Genomic DNA, 17,434 nt, shown 5'->3' on the forward strand with positions numbered 1-17,434 from the left:
GGGGCGGAGCGAAGGAGCGATGGACCAATGAGAAGCGAGCGCGGGAAGGACGGAAGTGGAAGCGCCGGAAGTGCGTGCGGCGCGCCGGAAGTGAGGGAGCAGCGCGGGGAAATGGCGGCGGCTGAGGCGGCGATGGCGGCGCGGGAGGAGCCGCCGGGAGCGAGAACGGGAGCGGGAACGGGAGCGGGAACGGGAGCGGGGCCCGGCCCGGAACAGCAGCAGCCGGGAGCCATGGAGGAACCGGGAGCGATGGAGGGAGCGGGGCCGGCGCGGGAAGCGGGGCCCGCAGCGGCGGCGGATCCCGGAGCGGGGCCGGGCCCGGAGCGGCCCGAGCTGTGCTTTGTGAGTGCGGGGCTGGGCCTCGTGTCACCTCCTGTCCCCTCCTGTCACCCCCTGTCACCCCCTGTCACCCCCTGTTCCTCTCTGTCCCCATTGTCAGCTCTTGCCCCTTCCTGTCACCCCCTGTCCCCTCCTGTCACATTTTGTCACCTCCTGTCCATTCCTGTCCCCTCTTGCCACTCCCTGTCACCTCCTGTCACCTCCTGATCCCTTTTGTCACCTCTTGTCCATTCCTGTCCCTTCCTGTCACATTTTGTCACCCCCTGTCCCCTCCTGTCCAGCTCTATCACTTCTTGTCACCCCCTTTTCCCTTCCTGTCACAATTTGTTTCCTCCTGAGACGTTTTGTCCCCTCCTGTCCCCTCGTGTCACCCCCTGTTCCCTCCCGTCCCCTTCTGTCACCTCCTGTTAGCTCTTGTCACCCCTTGTCCCCTCCTATCCATTCCTGTCACCCCCCGTTCCCTTCTGCCTCCTCCTGTCACATTTTGTCACCTCCTGTCCCCATCCCTGTCCCATCCTTGTCCCCTCTGGTGTCCCTGTCCCCAACCCCTCCCCCAACCACATTTCTGTGTCCCTGTCCCCTCTTGTGTCCCCATGTCCCTGTCACCCCTGTCCCTGTCACCTCCTGCTGGTGCCCTGTGCCTCCCTCTGTGTCCCTGTCCCCTCTCATGTCCCCATGTCCCTGTCCCCATGTCCCTGTTCCTGTCCCTGTCCCCATTCTTGTCTCTGTGTCCCTGTCCTGTCTTGTGTCCCCATGTCCCTGTGCCACCCTGTCCTTGTCCCCTCTGTGTCCCTGTGTCCCTGTCCCCTCTTGTGTCCCCGTGTCTCCGTGCCACCCTGTCCCTGTCACCTCCTGCTGGTGCCCTGTGTCTCGCTCTGTGTCCCTGTCCCCTTCATGTCCCTGTCCCCTCAGTGTCCTTGTCCCCATCCCTGTCCCCTTCCTGTCCCCATCCCCATCCCTGTCCCCTTCATGTCCCTGTCCCCTCAGTGTCTTTGTCCCCATCCCTGTCACTGTCCCCTTTCTGTCCCTGTCCCCATGTCCCTCTCCAGGCCCTTTGTCCCCAGCATTTCCCACATCTGTGTCCCCCCTGTCCCCAGCCCTGTCCCTGTGTCCCTGTGTCACCCTGTCCCTGTCTCCCCAGGCTCTGTCACCTCCTGCTGGCACTCTGTGCCTCGCTCCTTGTCCCTGTCCCTTCCCTGTCCCCTCCCTGTCCCCTCCCTGTCCCCTCTCTGTCCCTGTCTCCTTCATTTCACTGTCCCCTCTGTGTCCCCTCCATGTCCCTGTTCCCTCTTTGTCCCTGTCCCCTCTGTATCTTTGTCCCCATCCCTGTCCCCTCTCTTTCTGTCCCTGTCCCCATCCCCATCCCTGTCCCCTCCATGTCCCTGTCCCCTCTCTGTCCTTGTCCCCATCCCTGTCCCTGTCCCCTCTCTCTCTGTCCCTGTCACCGCTGGCTTCTGTCCCATCCCCTCCCCCCATCCTCGTCCCTTTGTCCCTCTCTGTGTCCCTTCTGTGTCCCCTGTGTCCCCTCTGCTGTCCCTTGCTGCCCCCTGTGTCCCCCCTGTGTCCCATGAGCCCAGGAGGAAGTGCCCTGTGCTGTGTGTCCCCTGTCCCTGTCCCCATCCCTGTCCCCTGGCCCTGTCCCCTGTCCCTGTCCCCTCTGTCTCACTTTTTCTTGTCCCTGTCCCCTGTCCCCTGTCCATGTCCTTGTGTCCTCTGTCCCCTGTCCCTGTGTCCCTCCAGGAGGATGAGGAGGAGCTGTCCCCTGTCCCCAGAGTGTCCCCTGAGTGTCCCCATGTCCCCTCAGGAGAGGAAGGAGGACGTGTCCCCTCAGTGTCCCCTCAGTGTCCCCTCAGTGTCCCCTCAATGTCCCCTCAGGAGGAAGAGGAGGTGCAGCACGAGGCAGAGCCGTCCCTGTGTGTGTCCCCAATGTCTCTCAGTGTCCCCAATGTCCCCTCGATGTCCCCAATTGTACCCTCAGGAGAAAGAGGAGGTGGAAGATCTGTCCCTGTGTGTGTCCCCTGAGTGTCTCCTGTCCCCTCAATGTCCCCAGTTGTCCCCAATGCAGGAGGAAAAGGAGGTGCAGCACGAGGCAGAGCTGTCCCTGTGTGTGTCCCCAATGTCCCCTCAATGTCCCCTCAATGTCCCCCATGCAGGAGGAGGAGGAGGTGCAGCATGAGGAGGAGCTGCTCGGGAACCCCTCAATGACCCAAATGTCCCCAATTGTCCCCAATGGAGGAGGAAGAGGAGGTCCAACATGAGGGAGAGCTCTTCAGGAACCTCTCAATGACCCAATTGTCCCCTCAATGTCCCCAACGACCCCAATGTCCTCTCAATGACCCAATTGTCCCCCATGCAGGAGGAAGAGGAGGTGCAGCACGAGGAAGAGCTGTCCCTGTGTGTGTCCCCAACGTCCCCTCAATGTCCCCAGTGCAGGAGGAGGAGGAGGTCCAACACGAGGAAGAGCTGCTCAGGAACCCCTCAATGTCCCCAATGTCCCTGACTGTCCCCAATGTCCCCCCAGGAGGAAGAGGAGGTGCAGCACGAGGAGGAGCTGTCCCCTCAATGTCCCCAATGTCCCTGAGTGTCCCCAATTGTCTCTCATTGTCCCCCATGCAGGAGGAGGAGGAGGTGCAGCACGAGGAGGAGCTGTCCCCTCAATGTCCCCAATGTCCCTGAGTGTCCCCAATTGTCTCTCATTGTCCCCCATGCAGGAGGAGGAGGAGGTGCAGCACAAGGAGGAGCTGTCCCCTCAATGTCCCCAATGTTTCTCAGTGTCCCCAATGTCCCCCATGCAGGAGGAGGAGGAGGTGCAGCACGAGGAGGAGCTGTCCCCTCAATGTCCCCAATGTCCCTGAGTGTCCCCAATTGTCTCTCATTGTCCCCCATGCAGGAGGAGGAGGAGGTGCAGCACGAGGAGGAGCTGTCCCCTCAATGTCCCCAGTGTCCCTGAGTGTCCCCAATTGTCTCTCATTGTCCCCCATGCAGGAGGAGGAGGAGGTGCAGCACGAGGAGGAGCTGTCCCCTCAATGTCCCCAATGTCCCTGAGTGTCCCCAATTGTCTCTCATTGTCCCCCATGCAGGAGGAGGAGGAGGTGCAGCACGAGGAGGAGCTGTCCCCTCAATGTCCCCAATGTTTCTCAGTGTCCCCAATGTCCCCCATGCAGGAGGAGGAGGAGGTGCAGCACGAGGAGGAGCTGTCCCCTCAATGTCCCCAATGTCCCTGAGTGTCCCCAATTGTCTCTCATTGTCCCCCATGCAGGAGGAGGAGGAGGTGCAGCACGAGGAGGAGCTGCTCCGGAACCCGTTCTCGGTGCGGGGGTGGCTCCGTTACGCGCAGGCCCGGCAGCGCGGGCCCCGCCCCCGCCTCAACCAGATCTACGAGAGAGCCCTGAGGGAGCTGCCCGGCAGGTACGGCACACCTGGGGGCACCTGGGGGGCATGGGCACACCTGGGCACACCTGAGAGCCCTGAGGGAGCTGCCCGGCAGGTACGGCACACCTGGGCACACCTGGGGGCACCTGGGGGGCATGGGCACACCTGGGCACACCTGAGAGCCCTGAGGGAGCTGCCCGGCAGGTACGGCACACCTGGGGGCACCTGGGGGCACCTGGGGGGCATGGGCACACCTGGGCACACCTGAGAGCCCTGAGGGAGCTGCCCAGCAGGTACGGGCACACCTGTGGGCACCTGGGCACACCTGGGGGGCATGGGCACACCTGGGCACACCTGGGGACACCTGAGAGCCCTGAGGGAGCTGTCCGGCAGGTACGGCACACCTGGGGGCACCTGGGCACACCTGAGAGCCCTGAGGGAGCTGCCCGGCAGGTACGGGGGGCATGGGATACACCCATTTACAAGCTGTGGTACCAGTACCTGTTTCAGGGATGTCGGGGCTGTCAGGGGTGCCAGTGACACTGATGACAGGTGTCACACCTGTGTCCCCAGGTACAAGCTGTGGTACCAGTACCTGCGGCAGGGGTGTCAGGTGTGACAGGTGTGACAGGTGTGTCCCCATTTCAGTTACAAGCTGTGGTACCAGTACCTGTATCAGGTGTGTCAGGTGTGTCAGTGACACTGGTGACAGGTGTGACAGGTGACAGGTGTGACAGGTGTGTCCCCATTTCAGTTACAAGCTGTGGTACCAGTACCTGCGGCAGGGGTGTCAGGTGTGTCAGTGACACTGGTGACAGGTGTCACACCTGTGTCACGCCTGTCGCACCTGTGTCACACCTGTGTCACTCCTGTGTCCCCAGTTACAAGCTGTGGTACCAGTACCTGCGGCAGGTGTGTCAGTGACACTGGTGACAGGTGTCACACCTGTGTCACACCTGTGTCACACCTGTGTCACACCTGTGTCACTCCTGTGTCCCCAGTTACAAGCTGTGGTACCAGTACCTGCGGCAGGGGTGTCAGTGACACTGGTGACAGGTGTCACACCTGTGTCACTCCTGTGTCACACCTGTGTCACACCTGTGTCACTCCTGTGTCCCCAGTTACAAGCTGTGGTACCAGTACCTGCGGCAGGGGTGTTAGTGACAGTGATGACAGGTGTCACACCTGTGTCACACCTGTGTCACACCTGTGTCACTCCTGTGTCCCCAGTTACAAGCTGTGGTACCAGTACCTGCGGCAGGTGTGTCAGTGACACTGGTGACAGGTGTCACACCTGTGTCACACCTGTGTCACACCTGTGTCACACCTGTGTCACTCCTGTGTCCCCAGTTACAAGCTGTGGTACCAGTACCTGCGGCAGGGGTGTTAGTGACAGTGATGACAGGTGTCACACCTGTGTCACACCTGTGTCACACCTGTGTCACTCCTGTGTCCCCAGTTACAAGCTGTGGTACCAGTACCTGCGGCAGGGGTGTTAGTGACAGTGATGACAGGTGTCACACCTGTGTCACACCTGTGTCACTCCTGTGTCCCCAGTTACAAGCTGTGGTACCAGTACCTGCGGCAGGTGTGTCAGTGACACTGGTGACAGGTGTCACACCTGTGTCACACCTGTGTCACACCTGTGTCACTCCTGTGTCCCCAGTTACAAGCTGTGGTACCAGTACCTGCGGCAGCGCCGGGCCCAGGTCAAAGGTCGCTGTCCCTCCGACCCCGCCTTCGAGGAGGCCAACGCCGTCCACGAGAGAGCGCTGGTGTTCATGCACAAGGTGAGACACCTGGGGACACACCTGGGGACATGGGGACACACCCGGGGACATCTAGGGACACCTGGGGACACCTGGGGACACACCTGGGGACACACCTGGGACACCTGGGGACACACCTGGGACACCTGGGGACATGGGGACACACCTGGGGACACACCTGGGGACACACCTGGGGACACCTGGGGGTGTGAGGGGCCAACGCCATCCATGAGAGAGCGCTGGTGTTCGTGCACAAGGTGACACACCTGGGGACACCTGGGGACACCTGGGGACATGGGGACACTTGGGGACATGGGGGGACACCTGGGGACACGCCTGGGACACCTGGGGACACCTGGGGGTGTGAGGGGCCAACGCCGTGCACGAGAGAGCGCTGGTGTTCATGCACAAGGTGACGGGGACACCTGGGGACATGGGGACATGAGGGGACAGCTGGGGATGTGGGGACACCTGGAACACCCAGAACCATGGGATAGCTGGGGGGACAGCTGGTGGGACACCTGGGGACATGGAGACACGGGACACAGGTGATGGGGACACAGAGGGAACATGGGGACACGGGGGACACAGGACGCGGGTGATGGGCACACAGGACATGGGGACACGGGGCAGGGAGGTGACAGGGACATAGAGGGGACGTGGGGGACAGGAATGGGACATGGGGACACAGAGGGGACATGGGGACATGGGGCACAGGGGACATGGGGCGCAGGTGACACGGGCTTTGGGGACACGGGGAGGGCACTGCCACCCTGGGGTGGCTCCAGCCCCTCCTGGACACCGGATCACAGCTGAGCAGGGCAGGGTCACTGCGGTCCACGGTGTCCCCAATGTCCCCCGGTGTCCCCAATGTCCCCAGTGTCCCCCAGTGTCCCCAATGTCCCCCAGCGTCCCCAGTGTCCCCTATGTCCCCAGATGCCGCGGATCTGGCTGGATTACTGCCAGTTCCTGTCTCCAATGTCCCCCAGTGTCCCCAATGTCCCTGATGTCCCCTGGCTGTCCGCTGGTGTCCCCAATGTCCCCATTGCTGTCCCCTGTGTCCCCAGATGCCGCGGATCTGGTTGGATTAATGCCAGTTCCTGGCCGAGCACGGCTGGGTCACTGTGTCCCCTATGATGTCCCCACTGATGTCCCCAGTGTCCCCGTTGGTGTCCCCAGATGCTGTGAATCCGGCTGGATTACTGCCAGTTCCTGTCCCCAATGTCCCCCAGTATTCCCAATGTCCCTGATGTCCCCAATGCCCTCCACTGTCCCCAATGTCCCCAGTGTCCCCAATGTCCCCATTGGTGTCCCCAGATGCCGCAGATGCGGCTGGATTACTGCCAGTTCCTGTCCCCATGTCCCTGATGTCCCCATTGTCCCCAATATCCCCAGTGTCCCCAATATCCCCAATGCCCCTCACTGTCTCCAATGCCCCCCAGTGTCCCCACTGATGTCCCCACTGTCCCCTGTGTCCCCAGATGCCGCGGATCTGGCTGGATTACTGCCAGTTCCTGGCCGAGCAGGGCCGGGTCACTGTGTCCCCACTGTCCCCAATGGTGTCCCCATTGATGTCCCCAGTGGTGTCCCCATTGATGTCCCCATGTCCCCAGTGTCCCTCGGCTGTCCTGTCCCCAATGCTGTCCCCGTTGGTGTCCCCAGATGCCGCGGATCTGGCTGGATTACTGCCAGTTCCTGGCCGAGCAGGGCCGCATCACGCGGACGCGCCGCACGTTTGACCGGGCGCTGCGGGCGCTGCCCATCACGCAGCACCGGCGCCTCTGGCCGCCCTACCTGAGCTTCGTGCGGCGCCACCCGCTGCCCGAGACCGCCGTGCGCGTCTTCAGGAGGTTCCTCAAGGTACGGCACACCTGGGCACACCTGGGCACACCTGGGTACAGCTGGGCACACCTGGGCACACCTGGGTACAGCTGGGCACTCACCTGGGCACACCTGGGCAGTCACACACACACACACACACACACACACACACACAGACACACCCGCTGCCCGAGACCGCCGTGCGCGTCTTCAGGAGGTTCCTCAAGGTATGGCACACCTGGGCACACCTGGGTACAGCTGGGCACTCACCTGGGCACACCTGGGCACACCTGGGCAATCACACACACACACACCTGAGCTTTGTGCGGTGCCACCCGCTGCCCGAGACCGCCGTGTGCGTCTTCAGGAGGTTCCTCAAGGTACGGCACACCTGGGCACACCTGGGCACACCTGGGTACAGCTGGGCACTCACCTGGGCACACCTGGGCACACCTGGGCACTCACACACACACACACACACACACACACCCTGCCTGAGACCGCCGTGCACATCTTCAGGAGGTTCCTCAAGGTATGGCACACCTGGGCGCACCTGGGCACTCACCTGGGCACACCTGGGCCATGGGGACACACCTGGGCGCTCACCTGGGCACACACACACACACGCCCCCTGCTGCCCGAGACCGCCGTGCGCATCTTCAGGAGGTTTCTGAAGGTACCTGGGCACACCTGGGCACTCACCTGGGACATGGGCACTCACCTGGGCACGCACACCTGGGCACACACACGCCCACTGCCCGAGAGCGCCATGCACGTGTTCAGATGGTTCCTCAAGGTACCCAGGCACACCTGGGCACACGTGTGGGAGTTCGGGTGACACAGGTGACACACAGGTGACACTCAGGTGACACAGGTGTCCCTCTGTCCCCAGCTGTGCCCCGAGGAGGCAGAGCAGTACGTGTCCTACCTGCGCTCCATGGGGGCTCAGATGGGGCTCAGGTGACACAGGTGACACTCAGGTGACACAGGTGACACACAGGTGACACACAGGTGACATTGCTGTCCCCAGCTGTGCCCCGAGGAGGCAGAGCAGTACGTGTCCTACCTGCGCTCCGTGGGGGCTCAGGTGACACAGGTGACACAGGTGGCACTCAGGTGACACAGGTGAGGTTCAGGTGACACACAGGTGTCCCTCTGTCCCCAGCTGTGCCCCGAGGAGGCAGAGCAGTACGTGTCCTACCTGCGCTCCGTGGGGGCTCAGATGGGGTTCAGGTGACACAGGTGACACTCAGGTGACACAGGTGACACACAGGTGACATTGCTGTCCCCAGCTGTGCCCCGAGGAGGCAGAGCAGTACGTGTCCTACCTGCGCTCTGTGGGGGCTCAGGTGACACAGGTGACACAGGTGACACTCAGGTGACACAGGTGACACTCAGGTGACACAGGTGTCCCTCTGTCCCCAGCTGTGCCCCGAGGAGGCAGAGCAGTACGTGTCCTACCTGCGCTCCGTGGGGGCTCAGGTGACACAGGTGACACTCAGGTGACACACAGGTGACATTGCTGTCCCCAGCTGTGCCCCGAGGAGGCAGAGCAGTACGTGTCCTACCTGCGCTCCGTGGGGGCTCAGATGGGGTTCAGGTGACACAGGTGACACTCAGGTGACACAGGTGACACACAGGTGACATTGCTGTCCCCAGCTGTGCCCCGAGGAGGCAGAGCAGTACGTGTCCTACCTGCGCTCCGTGGGGGCTCAGGTGACACAGGTGACACAGGTGACACTCAGGTGACACAGGTGACACACAGGTGACACTCAGGTGACACACAGGTGACATTGCTGTCCCCAGCTGTGCCCCGAGGAGGCAGAGCAGTACGTGTCCTACCTGCGCTCCGTGGGCCGCCTGGACGAGGCCGCGCAGGTTCTGGCCCGGCTGGTGAACGACGAGCGCTTCGTGTCCCGCCAGGGCAAGTCCAACTACCAGGTGGGCACCTGGGGGCACCTGGGGCACCTGGGGGCACCTGGGCACACGTGGGGTACCTTGGGGGGCACCTGGGGTACCTTGGGGGGCACCTGGGCACACCTGGGGGGGGGGGGCACAGTGCACCTGGGGTACCTGGGGGGGCACCTGGACACACCTGGGGGTACCTTGAGTACAGCTGGGGGGCACCTGGGGGTACCTGGAGGTATCTGGGCACACCTGGGGGGCACCTGGGGGTACCTGGGGGGCACCTGGGGGTACCTTGGGTACAGCTGAGGGGCACCTGGGGTACCTGGGGGGGCACTTGGGGGGTGCCTGGGGGCACCTGGGGTACCTGGGGTGCGCCTGGGGCTACATGAGGATACCTGGGTGCACCTGGGGAGGGCACAGGGTACCTGGGCACACCTGGGAACAGCTGGGGGTACCTGGGCACACCTGCGGGGGGGCACCTGGCTACATGGGCACACCTGGAGGTACCTGGGGGGGCACCTGGGGTACATAGGGGGGCACCTGGGGGTACCTGGGGGGGCACCTGGGAACAGATCGGGGTACCTGAGGGAGCACCTGGGGGTACCTGGGGGCATCTGGGGGTATCTGGGCACACCTGGGGGTACCTGGGCACGCCTGGGGGGGGGCACATGGGGGACAGCTGTGGGGATACCTGGGCACACCTGGGGGGCCACTGGGGGTACCTGTGGGGCATCTGGGGGTACCTGGGGGGTATCTGGGCACACCTGGGGTGGGCACAGGGCACCTGGAGGTACCTGGGGGGGGCATCTGGGGAGACCTGGGGGGGCATCTGGGGGTAGGGGGGAGTACCTAGGCACACCTGGGAGGCACCTGGGGGTACCTGGGGACAGGTGGGGGCACCTTGGGTACAGCTGGGGGGTGGCACAGGGCACCTGGGGACACCTGGGAACACCTGGGGACAGCCGAGAGCATCTGGGGGACACCAGGGGACACCTGTGGCAGGAGCTGTGTGAGCTGCTGGCCCAGCGCCCCGGGCTGGATTTGGGGTGGATTTGGGGCAGTTTTGGGGTTTTTCACGCCTGTTTCTCTCCCAGCTCTGGCAGGAGCTGTGCGAGCTGGATTTGGGGCAGTTTTAGGATAGATTTGGGGCAGTTTTAGGATAGATTTGGGGCAGTTTTGGTGTTTTTCACGCCTGTTTTCTCCAGCTCTGGCAGGAGCTGCGCAAGCTGGATTTGGGCTGTATTTAGGATGGATTTGGGGCGGTTTTGGGGCAGTTTTGGGGTTTCTCACACCCGTTTCTCTCCCAGCTCTGGCAGGAGCTGTGCGAGCTGGATTTGGGGCAGTTTTAGGATGGATTTGGGGCAGTTTTGGGGTTTCTCACACCCATTTTCTCCAACTCTGGCAGGAGCTCTGCGAGCTGCTGTCGCAGCACCCCGGGCAGTTTTGGGGCAGTTTTGGGGCAGTTTTGGGGCAGTTTTGGGGTTTCTCACACCTGTTTCTCTCCCAGCTCTGGCAGGAGCTGTGCGAGCTGGATTTGGGCTGTATTTAGGATGGATTTGGGGCAGTTTTAGGGTTTCTCACGCCCATTTTCTGTCAGTTATGGCAGGAGCTGTGCGAGCTGCTCTCCCAGCACCCCGCGCTGAATTTGGGGTGGATTTGGGGCAGTTTTGGGGCAGTTTTAGGGTGTATTTAGGATGGATTTAGGGTCAGTAATCCCATTTTTCCCCCCAGCTCTGGCAGGAGCTGTGCGAGCTCCTCTCCCAGCACCCCAGGCTGGATTTGGGGCAGTTTTGGGATGGATTTGGGGCAGTTTTAGGGTGGATTTGGGGCAGTTTTTGGGTGGGTTTAGGGTGGATTTAGGATCTCTAACCCCGTTTCTCTCCCAGCTCTGGCAGGAGCTGTGCGAGCTGGGTTTGGGCTGTATTTAGGATGGTTTTGGGGCGGTTTTGGGGTTTCTCACACCCATTTTCTGTCAGTTATGGCAGGAGCTGTGCGAGCTGCTCTCCCAGCACCCCGACCGCGTGCACTCGCTGGACGCCGGGGGCATCATCCGGGGGGGGCTCACGCGCTTCACCGACCAGCGGGGCCGGCTCTGGGGGGCGCTGGCCGACTGCTACGTGCGCTGCGGGCACCTGGAGAAGGTGGGTGACACACCTGGGGATACCTGGGATGGACTGACACACCTGGGGGGGGAGTGACACACCTGGGGGGGAGTGACACACCTGGGGGAGAGTGACACACCTGGGGGGGGAGTGACACACCTGGGACAGACTGACACACCTGGGGACACCTGGGATGGACTGACACACCTGGGGGGGGAGTGACACACCTGGGGAGAGTGACACACCTGCACAGACTGACACACCTGGGGGGCGCTGGCCGACTGCTACGTGCGCTGTGGGCACCTGGAGAAGGTGAGGGACACACCTGGGGACACCTGGGATGGACTGACACACCTGGGGGGGGAGTGACACACCTGGGACACCTGGGATGGACTGAGAGCCATTGAACAGACTGACACACCTGAGATGGACTGACACACCTGGGGGAGAGTGACACACCTGGGAGTGACACACCTGGGATGGACTGACACACCTGGACAGACTGACACACCTGGGACAGAGTGACACACCTGGACAGACTGACACACCTGGACAGACTGACAGCTATACGTCAGACTGACACAGCTGGGAGGGACTGACACACCTAGGACAGATTGACAGCCATAGGACAGACTGACACACCTGGGAGGGACTGGCACACCTGGGACAGACTGACACACCTGAGACACACTGACACACCTGGACAGACTGACACACCTGGATAGACTGACACAGCTGGGAGGGACTGACACACCTGGGGGGGAGTGACACAGCTGGACAGACTGACAGCCATAGGACAGACTGACACACCTGGACAGACTGACACACCTGTCCCCAGCTGCCATCCCGGTCCCTGTCCCCACCCAGCGCCACCACTGTCCCCATCCCCTGTCCCCAGTTTATCCCGGTTTATCCCGGTTTATCCCATTCCAGGCCCAGATGAGGCCGTGCAGACCCCAATCCCAGCCCCACTGACCCCATTTAACCTGCCTTATCCCAGTTTATCCCAGTTTATCCCGGTCTATCCCAGTTTATCCTAGTTTATCCCAGTCTATCCCAGTTTATCCCGGTTTATCCCAGTCCAGGCCCGGGATGTCCATGAGGAGGCAGCCCGGACCCCAATCCCAATATTTATCCCGTTTTTATCCCGTTCCAGGCCCGGGACGTGTACGAGGAGGCCGTGCAGACGGTGCTGACCCCGTTAACCCTTTAACCCTGATATTTATCCCGTTCCAGGCCCGGGATGTCTGTGATGAATCTGTGCACACAGTGATGAGCCCATTAACCCTTTAACCCCGTTTTTATCCCGTTCCAGGCCCGGGATGTCTACGAGGAGGCCGTGCAGACGGTGCTGACCCCGTTAACCCCTTTGACCCCGTTTTTATCCCGTTTTTATCCCGTTCCAGGCCCGGGATGTCTATGAGGAGGCCGTGCAGACGGTGCTGACCCCGTTAACCCCTTTGACCCCGTTTTTATCCCGTTTTTATCCCGTTCCAGGCCCGGGATGTGTACGAGGAGGCCGTGCAGACGGTGATGACGGTGCGGGATTTCACGCAGGTGTTCGACAGCTACGCGCGCTTCGAGGAGAGCGTGATCGCCGCGCTGCTGGACACGCAGGCGCAGCTGGGGCAGGGCCAGGACGGTGAGAGACGCCCCAAAAACGGGGAAAGCACCCCAAAAACGGGCAGGGAACCCCAAAAACGGGGAAAGCACCCCAAAAACGGGCAGGGAACCCCAAAAACGGGGAAAGCACCCCAAAAACAGGGAAAGCACCCCAAAAACGGGCTGGCACAGCTGGGGCAGGGGAAGAACGGTGAGAGACACCCCAAAAATGTGCAGGGAAACCCCAAAAACGGGGAAAGCACCCCAAAAACAGGGAAAGCACCCCAAAAACGGGCAGGCACAGCTGGGGCAGGGGAAGAACGGTGAGAGACACCCCAAAAATGTGCAGGGAAACCCCAAAAACGGGGAAAGCACCCCAAAAACAGGGAAAGCACCCCAAAAACGGGCAGGCACAGCTGGGGCAGGGGAAGAACGGTGAGAGACACCCCAAAAATGTGCAGGGAAACCCAAAAACGGGGAAAGCGCCCCAAAAATGGGGGAGAAACCCCAAAAAACGGGCAGGGACAGCTGGGTCGGGGCTAGGACGGTGAGAGGGACCCCAAAAACGGGGAAGGCACGCCAAAAACGGGCAGGGAACCCCAAAAACGGGGAAAGCACCCCAAAAACGGGCTGGCACAGCTGGGGCAGGGGAAGAACGGTGAGAGACACCCCAAAAATGTGCAGGGAAACCCAAAAACGGGGAAAGCGCCCCAAAAATGGGGGAGAAACCCCAAAAAACGGGCAGGGACAGCTGGGACAGGGCCAGGACGGTGAGAGGGACCCCAAAAACGGGGAGGGAACCCCAAAAAACAAGCAGAGAACCCCAAAGATGAGTAGGGAACCCCAAAAATGGGGGGGAACCCCAAAAATGGGGGGGAACCCCAAAAATGGGCCGGGACAGCTGGGGCAGGGCCAGGACGGTGAGAGGGACCCCAAAAATGTGCAAGGAAACCCAAAAACGGGGAAAGCGCCCCGAAAATGGGGGAGAAACCCCAAAAACGGGCAGGCACAGCTGGGGCAGGGGCAGGACGGTGAGAGGGACCCCAAAAATGGGGAAAGCACCCCAAAAACGGGGGAGAAACCCCAAAAATGGGGGAGAAACCCCACAACTGGGCAGGCACAGCTGGGACAGGGGCAGGGCCAGGATGGTGAGAAACACCCCAAAAATGGGGAGAAACCCCAAAAACGGGCAGGGAAACCTGAAAAATGGGCAGGGAACCCCAAAAACGGGGAAAGCACCCCAAAAATGGGCAGGCACAGCTGGGACAGGGCCAGGACGGTGAGGGGGACCCCAAAAATGGGGAGGGAACCCCAAAAACGGACAGGGCACCCCAAAAACAAGGGGGACCCCAAAACTGGGCAGGGCACCCTAAACCATGGGCAGGATGGTGCATCTGGGGCACCCCGAAAATGGGGGGGGACCCCAGAATTGCAGGGGGTGCCCCAAAACTGGACAGGGTACCCCAAACCTGGGCAGGGCATCCCAGAGCACGGCCAGCTGGTGGGTGCAAGGCACCCCAGAAACAGGGGGGACCCCAAAACTTCATGGGGGACCCCAAAACCAGGAGGGATCCCAAAACTGGGCTGGGTACCCCAAAACTGGGCGGGGCACCCCAAAAACGGGCAGGGCACCCCAATACTGCAAGGGGCACCCCTGTGCCCAGGGTGTCGCCGTGTCCCTGTCACCCCTGTCACCATGTGTCCCTGTGTCCCCTGACCCTGTGACCTTGTCTGACTCTGCGTCACCCTGTGTCACCCCTGTGACCCTGTGTCACCCTGTGTGACTCTGTGTCACCCTTTGTCACTGCTGTGTCACCCTGTGTCACCCTGTGTCACTCTGTGTCAGCCCTGTGTGACTCTGTGTCACCCTTTGTCACTGCTGTGTCACCCTGTGTCACCCTGTGTCACCCTTTGTCACTGCTGTGTCACCTTCTGTCACCCTGTGTCACTCTGTGTCACCCTGTGTCACCCCGTGTCACCTCTCTGTCCCCGTGTCCCTGCAGAGGAGGTGGAGCTGGAGCTGCGCCTGGCCCGATTCGAGCGCTGTGTCCGCGCTGTCCCTGTGTCCCCTGTCACTCTGTGACCCTGTCACTGCGTGTCCCCATGTCACCCTGTGTCACCCCGTGTCACCCTGTGTTACCCTGTGTCACCTCTCTGTCCCCGTGTCCCCGCAGAGGAGGTGGAGCTGGAGCTGCGCCTGGCCCGCTTCGAGCGGCTGATGTCGCGGCGGCCGCTGCTGCTGAACAGCGTGCTGCTGCGCCAGAACCCGCACAACGTGCACGAGTGGCACAAGAGGGTGGCCCTGCACCAGGGACAGCCCGACAAGGTCAGGGGACACCGGGGGACACCGGGGGACACGGGGGGACACTGGGGGGACACTGGGGGGGACGTGGGGGGTTTTGGGGTGCGTGGTTTGGGGGTTGGGTGGTGGCGTTACGGTGACTGTGCTGTGCCCTGGCTGTCCCTGTGTCTCCCCTGTCCCCTCATGTCCCGCTGAGTCCCCAATGTCCCCCCTTGTCCCCCATGTCCCCCATGTCCCCCATGTCCCCAATATCCCCCCAACCCCATTGTCCCCTGACTGTCCCCAATGTCCCCCATGTCCCACCGTGTCCACCATGTCCCCAATATCCCCCCATCACCATTGTCCCCTGACTGTCCCCAATGTCCCCCATGTCCCCCATGTCCCCAATATCCCCCCAACCCCATTGTCCCCTGACTGTCCCCAATGTCCCCCATGTCCCACCGTGTCCACCATGTCCCCAGTATCCCCCCATCCCCATTGTCCCCTGACTGTCCCCACTATTCCCTGGTGCCCCTGATGGCCCCAACATTCCCATGTCCCCATTGTCCCCGGGCTGTCCCCAATGTCCCCCATGTCGCCAATGTCCCCAGTATTCCCCCATCCCCAATGTTCCTCTGTGTCCCCCTTTGTCCCTAATGTTCCCAATGTCCCCTGGCTGTCCCCAGTCTCTCCAATGTCCTTCTGTGTCTCCAATGTCTCCCATGTCCCTCGCTGTCCCCAGTGTCCCCTGCTGTCCTCAATGTCCCCTGGTGTCCCTAGTGTCCCCTGCTATTCCCAGTGTTCCCATGGCCCCAATATCCCCTGGCTGTCCCCACTGTCCCCCGTGTCCCCAGTGTCCCCCATGTCCCTAATATCCCCATGTCCCCACTGTCCCCAATGTCCCCTGGCTGTCCCCAATATCCCCTGGCTGTCCCCACTGTCCCCCGTGTCCCCAGTGTCCCCCATGTCCTTAATATCCCCATGTCCCCACTGTCCCCAATGTCCCCTGGCTGTCCCCAGTGTCCCCTGGCTGTCCCCTGACTGTCCCCAATGTCCCCTGGCTGTCCCCACTGCCTCCTAGCTGTCCCCAATGTCCCCTGCTGTCCCCACTGCCTCCTGGCTGTCCCCTGACTGTCCCCAATGTCCCCTGGGTGTCCCCATGTCACCAATGTCCGTGTGTCCATCCCAGATCATCCAGATGTTCACGGAGGCCGTGCGCACCGTGGATCCCCAGCGCGCCCCTGACTGTCCCCAATGTCCCTTTGTCTCCTGACTGTCCCCAATGTCCCTGCTATCCCCATGTCCCCAATGTCCCCAATGTCCTCTGGCTGTCCCCTGGCTGTCCCCAGTGTCCCCAATGTCTGTGTGTCCATCCCAGATCATCCAGACGTTCACGGAGGCCGTGCGCACCGTGGATCCCCAGCGCGCCCCTGACTGTCCCCATGTCCCTTTGTTCCCTGACTGTCCCCAATGTCCCCATGTCCCTGCTATCCCCAATGTCCCCAGTGTCCCCAGTGTCCCCTGACTGTCCGTTTGTCCCTCTGTCTGTCCCAGATCATCCAGACGTTCACGGAGGCCGTGCGCACCGTGGATCCCCAGCGCGCCACCGGCCGCCCCCACGAGCTCTGGGTGGCGTTCGCGCGGTTCTACGAGGACAACGGGCAGCTGGACGACGTGAGCTGGGGCACCCCAAAATCTGCCTGGGACACCCCAAAATCCTGCCTGGGGGGCACCCCAAACCCACCTGGGACACCCCAAACCCTGCATGGGATCCCTGAACCCCGAGGGACACCCCCAAACCCACCTGGGACACCACAAACCTGGGGGCGCCCCCAAAGCCACCTGGGACCCCCAGATCCTTAGGGACACCCCCAAACCCACTTGGGACACCCCAAACCCGAGTGATGCCTCCAGATCTGCCTGGGGAGCCCCAGACCTGCCCCCTGCTGTCCCCACTGTCCCCTGGGTCCCCATGTCCCTGTCCCCAGTGTCCCCAGGCCAGGTCCATCCTGTCCCGGGCCACCTGGGTGCGGTTCCTGTCCCTGTCCCAGTGTCCCCAATGATGTCCCCATTGTCCCCAATGTCCCCAGGCCAGGTCCATCCTATCCCGGGCTACCCGGGTGCGGTTCCTGTCCCTGTCCCAGTGTCCCCAATGTCCCAATGATGTCCCCAGTGATGTCCCCAATGTCCCCATTGATGTCCCCAGGCCAGGTCCATCCTGTCCCGCGCCACCCGGGTGC

General features: G+C 62.0%; 1 protein-coding gene across 1 annotated transcript in view; it reads left to right on the forward strand.

The window, feature by feature from the left end:
- Window positions 1–111: 111 nt before the first annotated feature.
- The window catches only part of XAB2 (XPA binding protein 2), a 31,281-nt gene continuing 13,958 nt past the window's right edge, over window positions 112–17,434 (forward strand). The window contains exons 1-9 of the mRNA XM_054295025.1: window positions 112–342; window positions 3,599–3,747; window positions 5,378–5,501; window positions 7,143–7,340; window positions 9,108–9,242; window positions 11,186–11,350; window positions 12,809–12,953; window positions 15,088–15,239; window positions 16,749–16,868. Of these exons, the coding sequence (XP_054151000.1) occupies window positions 112–342; window positions 3,599–3,747; window positions 5,378–5,501; window positions 7,143–7,340; window positions 9,108–9,242; window positions 11,186–11,350; window positions 12,809–12,953; window positions 15,088–15,239; window positions 16,749–16,868 (1,419 nt within the window). The remainder of the gene's footprint in view (window positions 343–3,598; window positions 3,748–5,377; window positions 5,502–7,142; window positions 7,341–9,107; window positions 9,243–11,185; window positions 11,351–12,808; window positions 12,954–15,087; window positions 15,240–16,748; window positions 16,869–17,434) is intronic.

This window comes from Melozone crissalis, unplaced genomic scaffold (genome assembly GCF_028551555.1).
Source record: "Melozone crissalis strain CALT ecotype California unplaced genomic scaffold, PUWL_Pcris_2 ptg000468l_1, whole genome shotgun sequence".
Taxonomy (NCBI): Eukaryota; Metazoa; Chordata; class Aves; order Passeriformes; family Passerellidae; genus Melozone; species Melozone crissalis.